The sequence below is a fragment of the Lepisosteus oculatus genome, chromosome 9 (genome assembly GCF_040954835.1).
Source record: "Lepisosteus oculatus isolate fLepOcu1 chromosome 9, fLepOcu1.hap2, whole genome shotgun sequence".
Lineage (NCBI taxonomy): Eukaryota > Metazoa > Chordata > Actinopteri > Semionotiformes > Lepisosteidae > Lepisosteus > Lepisosteus oculatus.
In genome coordinates this window covers 31,098,586-31,117,122 of record NC_090704.1, presented here as the reverse complement: position 1 = coordinate 31,117,122, position 18,537 = coordinate 31,098,586, and the positions used below count along the sequence as shown (strand labels likewise).

The following is an 18,537-nucleotide window of genomic DNA, read 5'->3' as shown; positions in this document are numbered from 1 at the left end:
TGCAAATGTGTTGAATCAACATTACAAAGATCATACAGCACCCGCAAAGCCTCCACGGTGATGAGGACGGTGTTATCGGATGTGCACAGCTATATCTGCAAGGCTGTCCAGCTACATAGTCCGAGCGCGGATTCTCCACCGGCAGCCTCCTGAGCTGGCGGTGTAAAAATCTGAATTTGCCCTCTCTCTGCCTTTTAGTGCACTGCTTCACAGCCTTCTCTCGGTTGCTCCGTGGAACCGATTGGTTATGCCTGATGAGACAATGGGCAGGGAAGTTGTTGTGGACTGAGAGTCTGGCCAGTAAACACTGATGAGACAGGAATGGTGAAAGTAAACTACATACAAGGCATCTCAGTTACTGAGATGCCTTGGCTCTGATCTGAGGGCTGTCACACACCGTGGCTGAAGGCATGGGACTTGCCCCTGTTTTCTCTGCTTATAATCTAGCTCTGGCACCTGCAGGGATACAAGGACGCAGGACCACAGCCGCAAACGGACAGGGAGTGCATTTAGGATGCTGAATAGGAAATGCTTCTTTACACAAAGTGGCGTGGGTGTGTGGAACAGGCTTCCCCGTCAGGCGGTTGAGGTCGCCGAGAGACGGCTGGGTATTCTTTTCTCCGCTAATAAACACACAAACGAGCAAGAGGGCCGCTCCGCTGTAGCCCTCTCTCTGCCTCTTCTTCTCCTCCCTCCTCCCCGTTTCTCACTCCCCTGCCTGCTCTTGCCCTCCTCCTGGGAAGGTTTGGGTTTTCCTGCCTCTTCCCACACCCATCCTGGCTCTGAGGGCCGAAGATGGCCCTGGCACTCCCCCCCAACCCCAAGGGAGATGCGCGCGAGCCAGAGGGGCCTGCGACAGCGCCGCGGGAAGACACGCCTCCTCCCGGGTTTGAGCAGGGGCTCTCCTGGCCCCAGTGTCCCCGTGTTCGTGCTGCTGCGTGCGTGTGAGAGCGCGTGGGTGCCCTTCCAGACAACGCCACCGTGTATCTCCTTCTCTGGAAAAGCAACTCGAGTCTCGGCCCATGTGAGAAAGGCCGCATTTCTGAGATTCCTTCAGCAGAGGGAGAAGGAGGGAGTGAGAGGGAGGGCAAGAGGCCATTCGACTTCCTCCCCCCTTGTCCTCACCCTGAACTCCCTGGCTTTGGCCATCTCTCTCACTCCCTCTATCTTTCTGTGGTGTGTGGAGGTGCGGGGGAGGAAGAAAGACTTCATTAGGGTTCGGGAATTATTTTTATTTAATTAATAGTCATATTGATATTGTTGTTTTAATTCTAGCATGGCTTCTCCAGTCCGTCACTGGTGGAACTCCAGTCATCCTGAGCTCAGTCTCCCTGAGCAGCGGGCAGCAGTGCCCCCTGCTGGCCAGCAGTGGAATAGCAGAACCTTCAGAGAGCCAAGGATGGCACTGTCGCCACCGTGCAGAGCATAGGTCCAATCAAGCTCTTACACAGAACCCGGTTACATTCTCCCTGACCTCAACCGATTGAGCCAGGGCTTTTTTATTCCTTTCTTTTGGAAAGATGTTTATGTTGCCAGAAAACATAGCACTTTCCCTAACCCTCAGCTCTGCCGCTGGCCCGACTACTGTTGCACAACGTGTGTACACAAGAGAGGGCGCGTCTTAGTTCATCTTATTCAGTTAATACTTTAAAGATCTATCCAAACTCTCCTTCATTGCCCCGATTGCACTGCGAATGCTGGTTTTAGGCTAGTGTGGTTTTACTGAATTTTGACTTGGGGTTTGCTATGGACCTGGGGCCTCTGACTGACCCCTCGTCCCCTTTCTCACCCCGCATTGTTTCAGAGTGCGTTCTGGGGAGAGGCTGGGGTGACTGCTCATTCTGCGACAAAAAAAAAATCAGTGAGGGGAGTTAACAAGAACAGGAAAGCGGGTTCTGTGAGATCAGCCGAGTTTATCCCAAAGCAATTGGTCCTTCCACTTTTCAGCAGTCAAGGTTGTAGTGGTTTATGTGCTCCACTAGGGGGAGTCCTATCCACCTGCCTGCATTTCCAGAGGTAGACTGTCTACAGCTGCAGTCTCAGGACTGAGGACCAGGGAGCCCTGGATACCAAGAATCGTGCACCGTTCAAGTCAATACGATTAATTAAATAAACAAACAAGGATTTGCAATTAATCCCGATTCCAGGGCCTAAATTGAAATCCACCTGAAATAAGAAAAAATAATATTCCTGGACACCATGGAAAGAGCAGGAAGGAGGTGCTGGAATTGTGGTGTGTTTCATTGATTCTGTTCCTCCTTAAACTCTTGATGTTCCCCATTTACTCCAGCTCACTGCCCTCTTCTCCCCAGCTGGGGAGTGCAGTGGAGACATGCAGCAAACGCCTGTGGACTAGTCAGGGTCATACCATGTGGGGAGAGGGCCGCTGTCAGAGCTCATCCTTCTCCATCTGCTGAAAGGCTTCAAGATCCTCCTTCCAGTCAGCAAGCAAAGAGTCTATAGATTGGCTACTGGAGTCCTCAGCCACGACAGGGTCCGCCTCTTCGCTGCCCTGACCCTCAGCTTCCTGCCTCTGGTCCCCCTCGTGCCCTGTTGATTGGTGCTCTTCGACTGTGCCTGCACTTGATTGGTCGGTGTCTGTGGAATGAGGCGGGGCCACGGTCTCCCTGTCCTCCGCAGAGCAGTCCTCCTCCTCTGTTCGCTCAGATTCCCCACCTGTCAGACAGACAGACGTGAGATATAAAAGTACATCATACTGATGGGAAGAGGCAGTACAGAGAGTGAAAAAAATAGGCAAATGGTTAAGGAAAACTGGGAATATAAAGGGAACTGGGAAACGTTGTAAGAGGTGTTTAGGGTTTACAGTTTCAGTTAATTCAGCAAAATCACCCAACAGAAAAATGTCAAATTCTCAGAGCAGCCCCTGTTTAACTCAAATATGCTGTTCATTTCTCTCCAAAAGAGGCAGAAGGAGAACTTAGGCCCCATGCTGAGATAAACACTGCTCTGGTTTCAATATCTTGGTGCCGCACTCTCTTTTCTTAACACAGAGAGACTAGTTTCAACTCTCGCATACAAACACATGAGCACATACTGACCTGAGCCAGACTGGAAAGCAGACCGACACAGACTGATTCACACTGACACACAACTGATGGAAAAAGACGGACACATACTCCCTGACCGAGACCAGATGCAGCCAGACGCTCACTAATACAGGCTGATGGGGTCAAAGTGATGCTGGTTTAAGCCAGCCATCCGGACACAAACAGAGAAGCACTTCGATGCTCACTGACTCTCACTGGTACCGCACACCGAAGTAGACTGACCACGCCTGACAGCGTGCACATACTTCCAAGAAACCAAACACCGTTTAAAAAACTAAAAATGACACCAAGAGAAAAATCTGCAAATAACAAAACGTGCAAACTTATTTAAAACACAAAATGATTTTCTTGTTTTTCAGGTGGGTTTGCATCCCATTTAAATTCTTCCATTTGGCAGATGCGGCAGTAAGACGCTTTGGATAAAAGCATTTGGTCAAGATGCAAAGGGTGTATCACATAACAATAAAAAACCATAAGCTCTTACACAAATGTCCTCTCTTTAGATCAGGGCTAGGACACCGCTTTTGAGGTGGCCCTGGGATTGCTGGATTCACAGCTCTGGATGTGCCCCAAGGTTGCGTGTGTGATAATTTATACTACACGTCCGCCAGAAGATGCTCGCCAATACAGCTGATACCGTTTAATTTGTTTCAGACAAATTATGGTTGATAGAAGCAATCTGTTGGAGAAACGCCACCTCAGCAAGGTCAGAAATGATTGCTCAGAGGACTGTAGGTCAAGAATTGCTGATTTCCAGGTGAAATGGTTGTTTTCTTTTCTTACAATTAAACTGACCTGAAGTGGATTTCGATTCCTAATTACAACTAGCCTTTGGAATAGAATGAATGTGATATTTATTTGAAAAAAATAGCATAATAAGACCATTATCTAAATCACTCTGGCTCCTGTTCACAGAGCAGGTGAAAAGTTTTTTTTTAATAGCAGAGAGAAACTAAAAGTAATATACCATTTCCTAACATTGTGTCCCTTTTTAAATCGACATCAGATCGGTGGGATTTACAATACTAATTTATTTTACTACTGCATTGTAAGTAGAGCGTGCAAAGGACACCTTCTTGTAGCAAAAATCACTTTGTAACTGAGAAAAACAGGGGTTAAAAGGCATGCTTCCACACAGAAAACACTGGTAAATCGAGGAATGGCTGTACATTGCTTTTCCAGAGTGCTGAAGAGTTATGGTGGTGTAGAGTGGTGCATCATCATTGGAATATCGGTCAAAGTGCACAAGACCACTACAGTACTGCAGGAGCCCTGAATGTCCAGAACAGTCCAGTGCCACTCGGCACTACCAACAACCAGGAGAACCACAACCAGAACCAGGACTTGCCTGTACCGGACCTGGATGGGCCAGATTGTAGCAAGTTAATTTAGAGGAGACTGACGCAGCTGAAGTTGGGCTGGACTAGGCTGCTGTCCAGCACAGAGAGGAGGGAAGAGGGAAGTACTTACTGCTCTCCAAGATGTAGCTGGGGAGGGCTTTCCCTTTAAATATGGCCGCTGAAATCCCACAGGAGAGCACAGGAGAGAGGAAGCACATAGTTACCCAGAGGAGAGGAGAGAGAGTGGGAGCAAGAGCGGGGCAGGCTAACATCTCACCCCAGATCCTCGCACTCTCCCCTTTTCTCCTTCCCTGTCACCAAGATGATTCAGAAACTTCACTCCATCACTGAGTATGCCTCGCCCGCCTCTCGCTCACCTCTGTCTCTTGCTCTGTCGCTCAGCAGCACCTCCACCTCCCTGTACTCTCTCAGGGCCTCCAGCACGATGTTGCCTTCCTTATGGAAGAGGAAGAGGAGGGGGATGGTAATGTCATCGGTGCTCCGCCCATCCCCCGCCATCTGGAATAGGGGAGCGGTGTCACTGCTGCTGCCCTCATTGTCATCTGCCAACAGGCAAGCACAGACACAGGACCCCGCCCAGGGGACGGACCATTAGCCAATAGATACACACAAAGAAAACCATCAACCAATAAGAACCCAAGAGTCAAGACTCAACCAATAGATATCAGAGAAATTACAACAGAGCATCAGCCAATAGTAATACAGAATAGTAACACTCTCTATCCCCATCACCTCCCATTTATTTCACATGTGTTAAGTAAAAACAGTAATTATGTTATATTTATGGTAGCTATCCAAATACATTTGTAAAAGTTATTTTTTTTTACTTTATTCAATGTACTACTGAGTAGAGTGGGGTGTCTTGTGGACGCAGGGTTGACAGGTGGTGGGTTCGAGCCCACACTGCAGACACTGCTGCTGTACTTTAAGTGGGGTACTTTACCCAGGTATATAAACCCTGTGAAGGGGGGAATAGTATGCTCTCTACATTTTACATCTCTACGCATGTCTGTTGTGTCTCTGTGTTCCACAGCTTTTTTTGGCATCACTACAAATGTAGCTCTTTCTTTGTATAGCCAGCAGGTGGTCAGTACCTGGATGGGAGACCTCCTGGGAAAGCTAAGGTTGTTGCTGGAAGAGGTGTTAGTGGGACCAGTAGGGGATGCTCACCCAGCAGTCTGTGTGGGTCCTAATGCCCCAGGATGTTGATTGGGACACTATACTGTAAAAAAGGCACCATCCTTTGGATGATATGTAAAACTGAAGCCTTGATTCTCAGTGGATATTAAAAATCCCAGGGTTTCTCTAAAAGAGTAGGGGTGTCACCCCGGTTTCCTGGCCAAATTTCCCTCCGGCCTTTACCAATCATGGCCTCCTAATAATCCTCATCTATCAGCTGGTTTCATTACTCTGTTCTCCCCACTGATACAGTGGGCTACACATTGGTGGTGGTGGTGGTGGAGGGGGGATCCCATTATCCCCATTAACTGTAAAGCGCTTTGAGTGGAGTGGCTTATTCTCTTATTCTTATCATCATTAGTGCATCTGTAGTGACCCAGCCTGTCCCCTTGGCTCACCAATGACAATGCCTCCAATAGCCCCAGCTTTCTGGATGTTGCGAGCCTTCTCCGCAAACATGCACTGCCCCCGCTGCAGCAGAGCGATGTGCCCGGCCACCACTGCGGCGTTGCTGAGCTCCGAGCAGCCGCTGTACGGCTCTGACAGGGCCACGTACCCCTGCACCTGAGAGAGAGGGACAGTAGACAAGGGGAGAAAGTTTAGCGCTTTTGAAAGGGTCTTTTTTTCCAGTAAATCTCAATTTTCCAGCTCCCTGAAGAAAGATGAAGAAAGGGGAAGATGAAGGACTGGGGCAGAAAAGGAGTCAGAACTGAGACTAGCGCGCAGCACTCACCCCCCTGTGGCTTTTGGATAGGTCCGTTCCAAACTGCGCGGGCCCAGCGGTCAGTACCACTCTCCCGAAGAATGGGTGGGAGACTATCTGCACGGCACGGGGGGGCAGCTGCTCCTTCTGCTGCTGGCTGGACAGTTCAATCATCTCCTGCATGAACCGCAGCCCGTCTTCTGCATCGACGGCACTGAAGGCCTGGAGGAGCAAGACAGAGAAAGTCACCTACTGCACAGAACACGGAACACCTAGACGATCTCTTTGATTCTCTGCGGACCCTAGGGTTTGCCCACACACACACACAGGTAAAGGGCTCACACCCTGACCAACGTTTTGTGGCAGGTGCGTCGCCACGGTGCCCGTGCGGGGTGGCGAGCCGGGAGAGTCACCACGGTGCCCGTGTGGCGTGGCGAGCCGGGAGAGTCACCACGGTGCCCGTGTGGCGTGGCGAGCCGGGAGAGTCACCACGGTGCCCGTGTGGCGTGGCATGCCGGGAGAGTCACCACGGTGCCCGTGTGGCGTGGCATGCCGGGAGAGTCACCACGGTGCCCGTGTGGCGTGGCGTACCGTACCGGGAGAGTCACCACGGTGCCCGTGTGGCGTGGCGAGCCGGGAGAGTCACCACGGTGCCCATGTGGCGTGGCGTGGCGTACCAGGAGAGTCACCACGGTGCCCGTGTGGCGTGGCGTGCCGGGAGAGTCACCACGGTGCCCGTGTGGCGTGGCGAGCCGGGAGAGTCACCACGGTGCCCATGTGGCGTGGCGTGGCGTACCAGGAGAGTCACCACGGTGCCTGTGTGGCGTGGCGTGCCGGGAGAGTCACCACAGTGCCCGTGTGGCGTGGCGTGCCGGGAGAGTCACCACAGTGCCCGTGTGGCGTGGCGTGCCGGGAGAGTCACCACGGTGCCCGTGTGGCGTGGCGTGCCGTGCCGGGAGAGTCACCACGGTGCCCGTGTGGCGTGGCGAGCCGGGAGAGTCACCACGGTGCCCGTGCGGTGTGGCGTACCGGGAGAGTCACCACGGTGCCCGTGCGGCGTGGCGTGGCGTACCGGGAGAGTCACCACGGTGCCCGTGTGGCGTGGCGTACCGGGAGAGTCACCACGGTGCCCGTGTGGCGTGGCGTACCGGGAGAGTCACCACGGTGCCCGTGTGGCGTGGCGTGCCGGGAGAGTCACCACGGTGCCCGTGTGGCGTGGCGTGCCGGGAGAGTCACCACGGTGCCCGTGTGGCGTGGCGTGCCGTGCCGGGAGAGTCACCATGTAGCCTGGGTGCTGCGCAGGTGTGTCAAGATTACCTGAGTGGCATGCTGCACCAGCTGCACTCTCCCATCCTTCAGGTGGATCAGACTGACTCCCATCCTCTTCAGCAGCTCCAGGTGCTCGGGGTTATTGGCCATGAAGTCCCGCGCTCGCAGGGGAGGGCGCCCCGCAGAGCCCCCGTCACTGGGAGAGGGGCGGAAAGGGAAAAACGGAGGAAAATCGAGAGTGAACAGCAGGAAAGTGTTTTCCTCTTAGGAGTCGGAATTTCGACAGTGCACATTCTCTCACTGGTTCACTGAGCGGTCAAGACTTATGCTGGATTCCTCCCAGGCTCTGACGCTCTCCGTCTCGCTCACTGACACTCTTCCCCCTCCTCCCTGACTCAACAACTAATCACTTCCAATCCACCTCCTACCTCTCTCTTCTCATCCCTCCTCTTCCCACCTCCACAGCCTGCCCCCAACGCCCCCGTCCGTTTCTCACCTTGGGGGGGCCGGGCGAGGGCAGCTCTTGTCCACGGCGCTCCTGACCGGCTCGCGGATGGACTGCGGGAAGGAGGGATCAGGGAACAGCAGCTGTGTGTTGGGGCAGGACCAGTCGAAATTTGAGTCGTCCGTGTCCGAGAGTGAACTCTCCCCTAACTGAGGGAGACAGATGACAGGGGAGAGTTAAGTTTGGCTTCTTGGTGAAAGAAATTCATTTAACGCATGAAAATGAAAAAGAGGTATTTTAGAGAAGAACCAGCTGTCTCCTTCATGCGAGCTTTTGTATAAATGCCACTGGCAGTGAAGAGGCACGAGAAGACAAAATGCGGGTCAGAGAAAGAACTCGTACTGTGCAAACAGCCTGTGGTTTTGTATGTGTCGTGTTAGCAACCCTAAGGTTGCAAGTTCAACTCTCTATCTTCACTTTAATTTAAAAGTTCATTTAAAAAGTCTGCAAAAGCCAGCTGCAGACTAGGATTGTCCAGTCCTGGTACTGGGATAGTGGTATGTCTCTTTCAATCATTAACACTTGAGCGACCGAGAAAATTGGTTCAATTGAGCCAATAAAGATCCAAGATCTCTTTAAGAGCTTAAATGGAATGAAAACCTGCAGAAATGCTGAACTTCCGGGACCTAGACTAGACAGCCCTGCTGTAGACAATAACAGCATTCAGGCACGTCAGAAGCATGTTTTTAAAAGCAGCCTACATGGATGTAATACTGATTAAACATTAACATACAGCCTGATAGTACTGTGTGATCAGACAGCCAGTGTAGTGTTGGTTGTGGATATTAACATACAGCCTGATAGACAGTACTGTGTGATTAGACAGCCAGTGTAGTGTTGGTTGTGGATATTAACATACAGCCTGATAGACAGTACCGTGTGATTAGACACAGCCAGTGTGTAAGTAGTGTTGGCAGTAGACAGGGACAGGGGCAGCAGATGTGCCTCTGTGGTGAAGATGTAATCCTCCACATCAAAGGGCAGGTCCTCTGGGTCAGCAAACAGAAGGAACAGGTACTTGAACATCTCTGCCAGGAAGAATGAATCCATACTACAAGAGAAAGAGGGATGGGGAGAGAAGGAAAGGCAATCAATGTTATAATACATACCTGAGAGTTAACATTTAAATCAAGGTATTTTGTGTCAAAACAATTACCAAGTAAGAACTCGTTATTGTGTACAATTTTGGATGCCAAGATAAAAGAGACGACTGCACTGAAATCAGTCCAGAGACGAGCAAGCAGATACATTCCTGGGCTTAAAGGAATATTTTACTCAGACCTGAATCCTTCTAGTCCTGAACAGAAACAAATACAAAGAGACCTGATTCAAAAATTCATAATCCTCATAGAGACCAACCAGACTTGTTCAGTACCAGTGGCATCCATCTAAAACCATGAACTCCTTACAGAAAGGATAGCGAGAATCTAGAACAAGCTACCAAACACGCTGCCGAAATCGTTACTCAATCCTTCTTTCAAGAAACAAGGAGAGATATTTGACTCTGCTCCCAAACAACGAGCCAGCCGGGCCGAACGGCCTCCCCTCTCTCACCGGTCCTCATGGCTCCCAGTCCGGACGTCCTTCATGGCTGCAAAACCACAGGGGACCCGAGCAAACCGGTTCAGGTTCTCCAGCACAGTCCGGCCCACCTCCAAGTAATAGGGGTCTCCTGTCGCCTGACAGAGAGAGGGCAAGGCGACAGTGAGAGACAGGGAGACACAGGCTGAATCCCAGGTTGCAGAGGAAGGGTAAGAAGGCGAGCAGCAGACACAGCAATGGTGGGGAAGAGGGGCAGTGAGAACCGAAAGACACGATTCACACAGGACAGGCTGAGTGAAGGAGCGGGGTGCAGAGAGAGACACACACAGGAAAGAGAGAAGGGGACTGCTAAGCGATCTCACCTTGTACAGGAAGTAGGTGCTCTCTGCAAACTCTGGGCGTAGCGGGTGCTGAGCCCAGTGGACCCTGAAATCCGTGGTGAACGCCTGAGAGGAAGAGAGAGCAAGTTTCAGCGCACCAGCATGAAAGCACAGACGCTGCTGCTGCACACAAGCAGACAGACTGACATCGCAGATGGTCACGGTACCTCGGGCAGGAAGTTGTGCTTCTTGGTGACCTGGTACAGCATCTCATGTGTCTCTATAGCGGGTCGAATATCCCCCTTTAGCACCTGAGCCAGACGGAAGAGAGTGTGAATGAGCAGTGATGCAAGAGGATATGGGATACAGTGCGCAGCGAGGTGCTCATGAGAACCGAGGAGAGCGCGAGTAAAATGTGATTAGTATAGTATATTATTAGCTAGTGTATGAGGAGAGTCATATAGTGAATGAACTGTGGATAGTTAAACAGTGATATATAAGCACTGCCAGAGTGCAAGCAGTGACCAGTACCTGCAGCCCTGGGAAGAAGGCCAGCAGGGAGTCCATCCAGGTGCGGGCAGTCAGCAGGGGCTTGTGGATGTGAACGTCCAACAGGAGGGGCGGCTGGCTGATGTACTTCATTATCGAGGCGTAGTGCTGGGAGGGAGACAGGGAGCCATGGCGAGTGAGTGAGGGGAGCAGGGAGAGACACAATGACCACAGCTGGGAAGCCAGGCCGAGCGCTGAGAAAGCAGAGCTGCCACTTGTTCTTCACACACAGGTGAGGTTAGTCTTCTTGCCCCAAACAGACCTCTGACGGGGCTGCCACCTCTGAGAAACCTTCCTTCCCCCATGAGAGGGGACAAGCAGAGCAGGCAGGAGCAGTTACTGAAGGAGGGAGAGGGAAGTAAGATATTCTTGTTTATTATTGCTGTTCTTGTTCTCGTTGTCTGATACGGGTCCATGCAGAATCGGAGGGCACTAGCTGCTTCAGCAGCACAGGGACTAGGAGAGCTCTGAGCTTTAAACATGGCAGTGAGAAAGAGGCCGCCTGGGACGGGTCACACTCACAGTGTTGAATCTCTCCAGGAAGCGCTCGTCTCCCAGCAGGATGTAGGCCTTCAGCAGGTATTCGTAATAGGAGTCAATCCCTGCTCCCACGCCACTGTCTGAGGGTCACAACACAGAAAGAGGGAGTCAACCCACTGGCAGAGCAAATAACACAATACTGGGTGGGATTTTCAAACACTTGTTACTTAAGTGCCAGCTGAACTGATACGTGGCACTGATTTACAAAACGCTGTTAATAATTACACTCATGATTTTCAGCTGGTAGGCCATTATCTCGGTTATAGCCTGCAGGCTGGGATGACTTGGGCTCAAGATGGAGTGTGTAACTGAATTACTGTGCGCTTGCTTCTCTCGGTTAAACGATGTTGTTTAACCAAAGGAGAACAGGGTTCAGAACCAAAGGGTTTTCTTTATTTACATTTTAAAAATCTGGGAAGTATACGGAGTACCTGTGATAATAGATTGTTGACATTGTTCCTAATGGTGTATGAAAGCGCATCAGTGCTCATGCAGACATACATCGAGTGTTAAAGCTGATGCAATTTCCCCACTTCAGTCTTGGATACCTCCTCCACCTGCATTGATCTGTGGGTGGCCAGGCTTTGCACAGCTCTCCGAGTAAATTTATTAAATTTATTACCAGCTCCCTGCCACCCTCCACTAGCAACTAGGCTTACAGATGAATCTAATGAGCGGAACATTGTCATCCATGCAGAACGTTGAACAATAATAACAGATCCTGTTCAATTTAGACACATTGCATCTCTTCCTTGAACATTTCATTTCCCTTTAATCTACAGTCTATATTTTAATGATCATTTCCTTAAAAATGTCATATAATAAATGAACACAGGGCACAGCCCAGTATCTAAAATAGTCAGTGCATCACTACCTTTAGGGCTCTATTGCTGTACTCGGGAAATAACCAAAACGGAAGACCTGTCAGCCATTCCTGACACCAATCACTCCATGTGACCTTGCAAGGTAGCGTTTTTATTCCATGAATTACCAGAAGAAAGTAACTGTAACACGAATGGTGGCAACAATTCATAGACCATTTTAAGATTATTTTAAAGAAATATGTATTATTTTCGCTCGTTGTTTGTTTTATGCACACAAACACGTTGCATAATTTATCGTCTGATAAATATTGATGCACAAAACTACACTGATGAGCTGTCTGCACAGTCTAGTTGAAGTAACGGTGAAGTTTTTTATGCATTAATTCAGTTAATTTTATGGTAAAATTAAAACCCTGTAAGTGTCCCACGGAGCTATATGGTTGGCTATGCACAACTGCATAATATGCAACACATGCATGTAAGAGACAAACAGTGTTTAGTGGTTGAACAGTAATGTACTGGAATTTCCATCCACAGTGAAAATCCTCAGGGCACAAAGTGTGTAAAAGATTTGTCGGATCATTCAGGGCCCGTCTTCAAATTTCATTCCTTTCCATTTCTTTTAAACATGTTTTAAACAGGCCGTTTGCACCGAAACAGATTTAAATTTCTCTGTAACGGCTATATAACAATAACCCAAGCCAAGAATGCAGAAAGTAAAGAAACACTCATCTATGAACGGTGACAACCTGTAAGAAAATTAATGGATTATTTAATATGCTATTCAGAATCCGGATAACAGATTCTTACTCCTTACTAGTGATTCAGTACAGTAAGGAACCATCAAGCTTTTCCTGTATTAAAGATCTCATCTAGTCAGTATCTCAGCACTACTAGCCAGAAAATTGCAATTCGCGTCAGAGGTGGCTGAAAATCACCTTCCGTCTCCCACTCAGCACAAGAGCACTGTTCAGCCAGCAACACTTGTCATGACAGGGTCACAGTCTCTCGGGTCTGCTCCCTCCCTCCCCCCTCGTCCGCCCTCTCTCACCCCTTCGGACCCACTCCCCGGAATGGATGTTAATGGTCGTGCCCACCAGGTTGCTATTCCTCTGCCGCTTCTCCCACAGGAAGTCCAGAGCCCTGCGGGCGTGCTCCTGGGGAGGCAATCAACCGTTAATGACACCCACATCGACAGCACTGACAGCCTGACAGTGTCTGCTCCCCCCTTCTGTCCCCTCCCTTCCCCTCTCTCCCCACAAGTGTAGCTTCTGCAGTGGAGCTGAGCTTTCCGCCCCTCAAGTCGCTGTAACATCCGTCTCTGCCTCTTTCTTGCCCCACACACTGGCTATTCTATGTAGAACACCACCTCCCACCTCGCACACAGGCTATTCTGTGTAGAATACTCCCTCCCTGACCACCCCCCCCTTCACACATAGGCTATTCTGTGTAGAATACCCCCTCCCTGCCCCCCCCACCTTGCACACAGGCTATCCTGTGTAGAATACTCCCTCCCTGACAACCCCCCCTTCACACATAGGCTATTCTCTGTAGAATACCCCCTCCCTGCCTCCCCCCACCTCACACACAGGCTATTTTGTGTAGAGTACCCATTCCCTGCCCCCCCCCACCTTGCACACAGGCTATTCAGTGTAGAATACCCCCCCACTTCGCACACAGGGTATTACATGTAGAGTACCCCTTCCTTGACCCACCCCCACTTCCTACACAGGCTATTCTGTGTAGAATACCCCCTCCCTGCCCCCCCACCTCAAACACAGGGTCTCCGGTGAAGCGGCTCAGGGCGGCGAACTCCAGGATGATGGTGCCAGCGCAGGCCGTGCAGGTGTCTGTCTCGGTGCCAGTCCTCGCCTCGGGACTTCGCACGCCATGGCGCAGGTTCACCTGCGGAGGGACCGGAGAGAGGCGTCCTGGCTTGGTCACTGGCAGAGCTGGCCGCCCGCAAACTCAGGCAGCCCGGCCAAAGAGCCGCACGCACAGCCCAGCCACAGGCTGGAGTGCTTCCTGAAGCAGTGTGTCATTGTCGCAGTCCAGCATGATGTGGGGTGTTTCTGGGGGTACTGTTTACAGTGGGGTTGAGTGTTGTTGATACGACACAGTATTATGGGAGTAAACCAGCGCTGCTGTGGTAGAGTACTGGCGCTACCTTCGGGGACACTCACCCTGGGGTAGGGCAGGCCACTGGAGGTGTTGAAGGCAGGCAGCAGGCGCAAACCCAGGTCCTTGGCCATGGCCAGCAACTCGTCACGGTACCAACTCATATGAGTCCCCTGCTCCTTCAGCATCACTGCCATTGAGTGGCCCCCCAGCAGGCCCCTAACACAGGTACACACAGAGACCGTCACACCTACCGCTCCATCTGTGCAGCCCTAGAGCAGCTGCAGGCCAGCTCCTCTCGGGGGAGCTGGGCACAGAGGCACACCGTCTCCTACAGTGACTGCAGTCTTCTGAACTTCATGTAATGACTGGGGAGATGCACTGCATTTATATGAAGAGTTATTATATTAACATGATCGATATCCTTTTCTAAGAAAAAGCGAGTTACTGGGCATGAAAGCCCTGACCGATGGCACTGACTGACAATCCCAGTCTTCTCAGGATCCACTGTGCACTCATGCACCCTCAGCCACTCCATCTTCCAGCCCCTCACCCCAGAACTCGGATGTTGGTCTCGAAAACGGACACCACGATGTCATTGTCCAGTCTGACGTCACGCAGCACCTTCCTCACAGCCTCCTCGAACTCCACCGGCTTGTTCAGGAGCTGCAGGACAGCGAGACAGGTTAACACCCCAGTAACAGACAGGGGGGTTACCACAGCACTGAGACAGTGAGACAGGTCATCACCCCAGTGACAGACAGGGGGGTTACCACAGCCTTGAGACAGTGAGACAGGTTATAATCCCCAGTGATAGACAGGGGGGTTACCACAGCTCTGAGACAGTGAGACAGGTCAACACCCCAGTGACAGTCAGGGGGGTTACCACAGATCTCAGACAGTGAGACAGGTTATAATCCCCAGTGACAGACAGGGGGGTTACCACAGCTCTGAGACAGTGAGACAGGTCAACACCCCAGTGACAGACAGGGGGGTTACCACAGCCTTGAGACAGTGAGACAGGTTATAATCCCCAGTGACAGACAGGGGGGTTACCACAGCTCTGAGACAGTGAGACAGGTCAACACCCCAGTGACAGTCAGGGGGGTTACCACAGATCTCAGACAGTGAGACAGGTTAACACCCCAGTGGCAGACGGGGGTTACCACAGCCATGGGACAGTGAGACAGGTTAACACCCCAGTGCCAGACAGGGTGACATCCCAGTGAGAGACAGTGGGGTTACCGCACACATACTGTACAACAATCCATTATTCAACAATCCACTCCAACAATTAATTATCAAGATCATGGCTAGCGCTTTGTTTAAACTCTTTTATCACTTTTAAATAGCCATAAAACTAGTCATAATTATGGACCATTACCCAAAATGGTTGTGGTCATTATGTAGTTGTGGTCATTAGGTAGTGCTTATGAGTAATAAAACCGTAGGTCTGCATTAAAGGAATTGTTAAAAAAGCAGTTCTGAATTAAAACTGAAGAGCTCAACTCCACACACACGCAGTGACCTGCAGTGCCATTTTTAATGCTACCCAGTTATAGTTTTACATGCGATATACAAAACCTGTAAATTTCAGCTCATCAGTGATAATAATTATCATTTGAAGATAATTCGATTTATCATGTTCTCTTACCCCCCCGGGTTACTCACCACCAGAGTGTCCAGAGTGTCGATAAGGGTGAGAGAGAACCTGCGACAGAGAGAGACAAAGTGTGTTTGTGTAAGCCCCTCAGTGGGTCCCATGAGTCACTCTGCGAGCCCGTCAGTCTGTCCACGACTTACTTGCCCAAAGCGTCGTCCACATCCCCCCTGCTGGGCTCCAGGCCCCTAACTCTCCCCCGACAAGTCAGGGGCATTAACTCGTCGGCGGGGTACGCGTGATCCTGAAACACAGGAAGGGAGAGAGACTGTGGGGCGCAGCGCTGCAGAGGCTGAATGTTTCAAACGTGACAAGGCTGCGTGGGAGCGTCCGTGCAGATAAGATCACTTTATTGGCCCTATACAACTTCTTGCATTAGGAATTTGTCTTTTCACATACCCCCACTTGCTCTCCATGAGACACACAGACAGGGTCGGCCATTTATACGGCAGCCCTGGAGCAGTTGGGGTTAAGGGCCTTTTTCAGGGGCCCAACGCTGTAGGATTCCTCTGCCAGCCAGCCAGCGGGATTTGAACCGGTAACCTTCCAGCCACAGGTGCAGATCCTTAGCCACCGCTCCGCCCATTCACATCCGCGTGTGCTCTGCAGACAGCTGTTCTCACTGGCTCTGTGTGTGTGGGTGTGGGTGTGGGTGGGTGGACCCGTAGCGTCACTACGTTCTTCTGGGCATCCATTAGCTCTCCTCCCTCCGCAGGGCGGTCAGCTGACACTCACCATGTAGTTCTGGTAGGCATGGTCAAACATCTCGATCACCTGGTTCCTGAGGAGGAGAGAGAGGCCGAGAGCAGGCAGGGGATGAATAGACATGTATTTTAATATGGCCTTTTCCACGTACTTTTACAATCCAAAATTCCTAGATTTGGCACTTTGACCATTCGTATTGACATCTGTACCCACCATCATTAAATCTGGGACCGACAGGAGGATATCCGCTTGTTTGGGTGTTTTGTTGAGAAGCAAAAAAAATTCAGAACACCACGCGGCTACAAGACAAAGTCTACACCACAGAGGCCCACTCCCCGCTGTCACTTTACTCACCAAATCTGAGACTGACTCAAAAACTGACAACATAGTCCACAACCATGCAGCCCAAACACCGACTCACCCCCCCCAGGAACACACTATCCCACTGCCTAACTCGTCACTGTCAGCCACCCCCCTACTGGACCAACCCTCTACCCACCCCAGCTGCGACTCCACGCGCTTTCGTTCATGCTCCGGTGCCCGGTCCTGCCTCCCGAACCCTTACCTCAGTCTTTGCCTCTCCTCTCTGGTCATGGCACCCCCCAGCCTGCAGGTGGCGCCCAGGAGCAGCAGCAGCACCACCAGGGCGATCCTCACTGGGCAGGTTCCCGGCGTGGTCTCCATAGTAACACGCCTGTCTGCCTGTCTCTGTCAGAGCCCACTTGAGGGGCGAACCATCCCCCACGAACAAGCAGACACACTCAACACCACGACGCACACGCACTGCCGATCACACTGACAGACACACTGTTCCCCTGTGACTGCTCCCTTCCGCCCAGACCTTAAACACATACAACCAGACTTCTGTCGCACCTGTCGAGATTTTCTTTAATCGGACTGCTTATTTGATCTCCCTTTACTTTCAGCTGTGTGGGTCTCTACAGCCCCCGCCCCTGAGTGGAATGTGTCTGTACGGCGTAAGCAGGGGTCCCAGCTGGACTTCACACGCACTCTAGGCTCCGACTAGTCCCTGCAGAAGCCACTAATCACTCCATTTTGTTCTATTTTCAAATGATGTTTGCTTTCCCCGATCTTGTAAAAACAATGAGAGGCGTTTATCAAAACCACGGAGGCGACGTGGAGTCCAGGCCCAAGACACCTGTGTTAAAAGGGACTGACCGACATCAACCCCTGTGTGGGTCTGGCACACCTGGAACAGAACACGCTCTGTGTCATTTAACCCCCCGGCCAAGTAACAGTATGACGATAACCCCGATACGCCTAATTCTCCACACCTGCTGAAAACCGTTAGGATTCCTCTCGCAATACACTCCGCGGCTACAATGTAACCATCCAGCAAGAACGAAGAGAACGATGTTAATGACAATAAACCACGCAAACACACACACACACACACTCCCCCCTTCCTCTTTCTCTCCGTATCCGGGACAAAACACCTTCTGTCCCGGATCTACGTTCTCGTTTCGGACTGACGGAATATACAGCCTCCGAGCTCCGAGTTTCCTCTGAGGTCGATTTCAGTCTCTTTTTCGTAGACGACCCCGTTGCTCTGTCCCCGTTGCGGCTTTCGATAGCATATTCCCCTCCGGAATGGCAGTGTAGGTGCGCTGTCCCTCTCAGCAGCTGTTAGGGTGCTCTCCCAGCGCCACAGCTCCACTCTCTCGGCTCGAAGTGGACCCGGGTCGTGAGGCTGACCGGTCCTGTGAAGTATACAAATCCCTCCGACCTAGCTTCAGTCGACTGTTGTCCCAGCACTGTGACCCTATGACCCGGTTTCAGCGCGACGACCCCAGCTCGGCTCAGCCCCTTCTCCGGCCAACAGCCATCTTCGCCGCTGATGCTGCAGGAGTCAATTTTCCGACTGCAACGTCAATAACATCCGCATCCGGGTACTGCCCCCCTCGCCGTCTCATTGGCTTCAGTTCAACACGCTGGATTGACGTCATTGAGCGCCTTTGGCTGTTATTGGCTCCCGCTGCCGTCCGTCAGGCTTGTGATCTCTCCCTCTACTGGCGCTCCTTTGTTGATCTGGCGAGAAGAGAGTACGAAAGCCGTCTAGTGTGGAGTTGTAAGCAGAGGTGCTCGGTTCTACCTTGGGCGTGTATTTACATAAGAATATATGACACAAGAACGCGAGGAGGATCATAAATGAGAGGGAACCATTCAGTCATTA

At 51.3% G+C, this 18,537-nt stretch overlaps 1 protein-coding gene across 2 annotated transcripts; it reads right to left on the bottom strand.

Moving 5' to 3' along the window:
- Positions 1-1,217: 1,217 nt before the first annotated feature.
- Positions 1,218-18,403, bottom strand: edem3 (ER degradation enhancer, mannosidase alpha-like 3). 2 transcript variants are annotated; one of them, XM_015356325.2, is made up of 21 exons: positions 16,909-18,403; positions 16,374-16,419; positions 15,782-15,882; positions 15,650-15,689; positions 14,532-14,644; positions 14,044-14,197; positions 13,631-13,765; positions 12,912-13,017; positions 11,019-11,116; positions 10,479-10,604; positions 10,175-10,258; positions 9,990-10,073; positions 9,640-9,764; positions 8,962-9,136; positions 8,077-8,234; positions 7,629-7,776; positions 6,342-6,533; positions 6,007-6,172; positions 4,786-4,971; positions 4,539-4,586; positions 1,218-2,676 (listed from the first exon to the last, which is right to left on the bottom strand). In XM_015356325.2, exons 1-21 carry the CDS (start codon positions 17,025-17,027, stop codon positions 2,390-2,392), a joined length of 2,691 nt encoding a protein of 896 aa, XP_015211811.2. In that variant the 5' UTR covers positions 17,028-18,403; the 3' UTR covers positions 1,218-2,389. The 2 variants fall into 2 exon arrangements, with proteins under 2 accessions (XP_015211811.2, XP_015211812.2); XM_015356326.2 differs by lacking the exon at positions 4,539-4,586 and having other exon boundaries at positions 16,909-18,369.
- Positions 18,404-18,537: the final 134 nt, after the last annotated feature.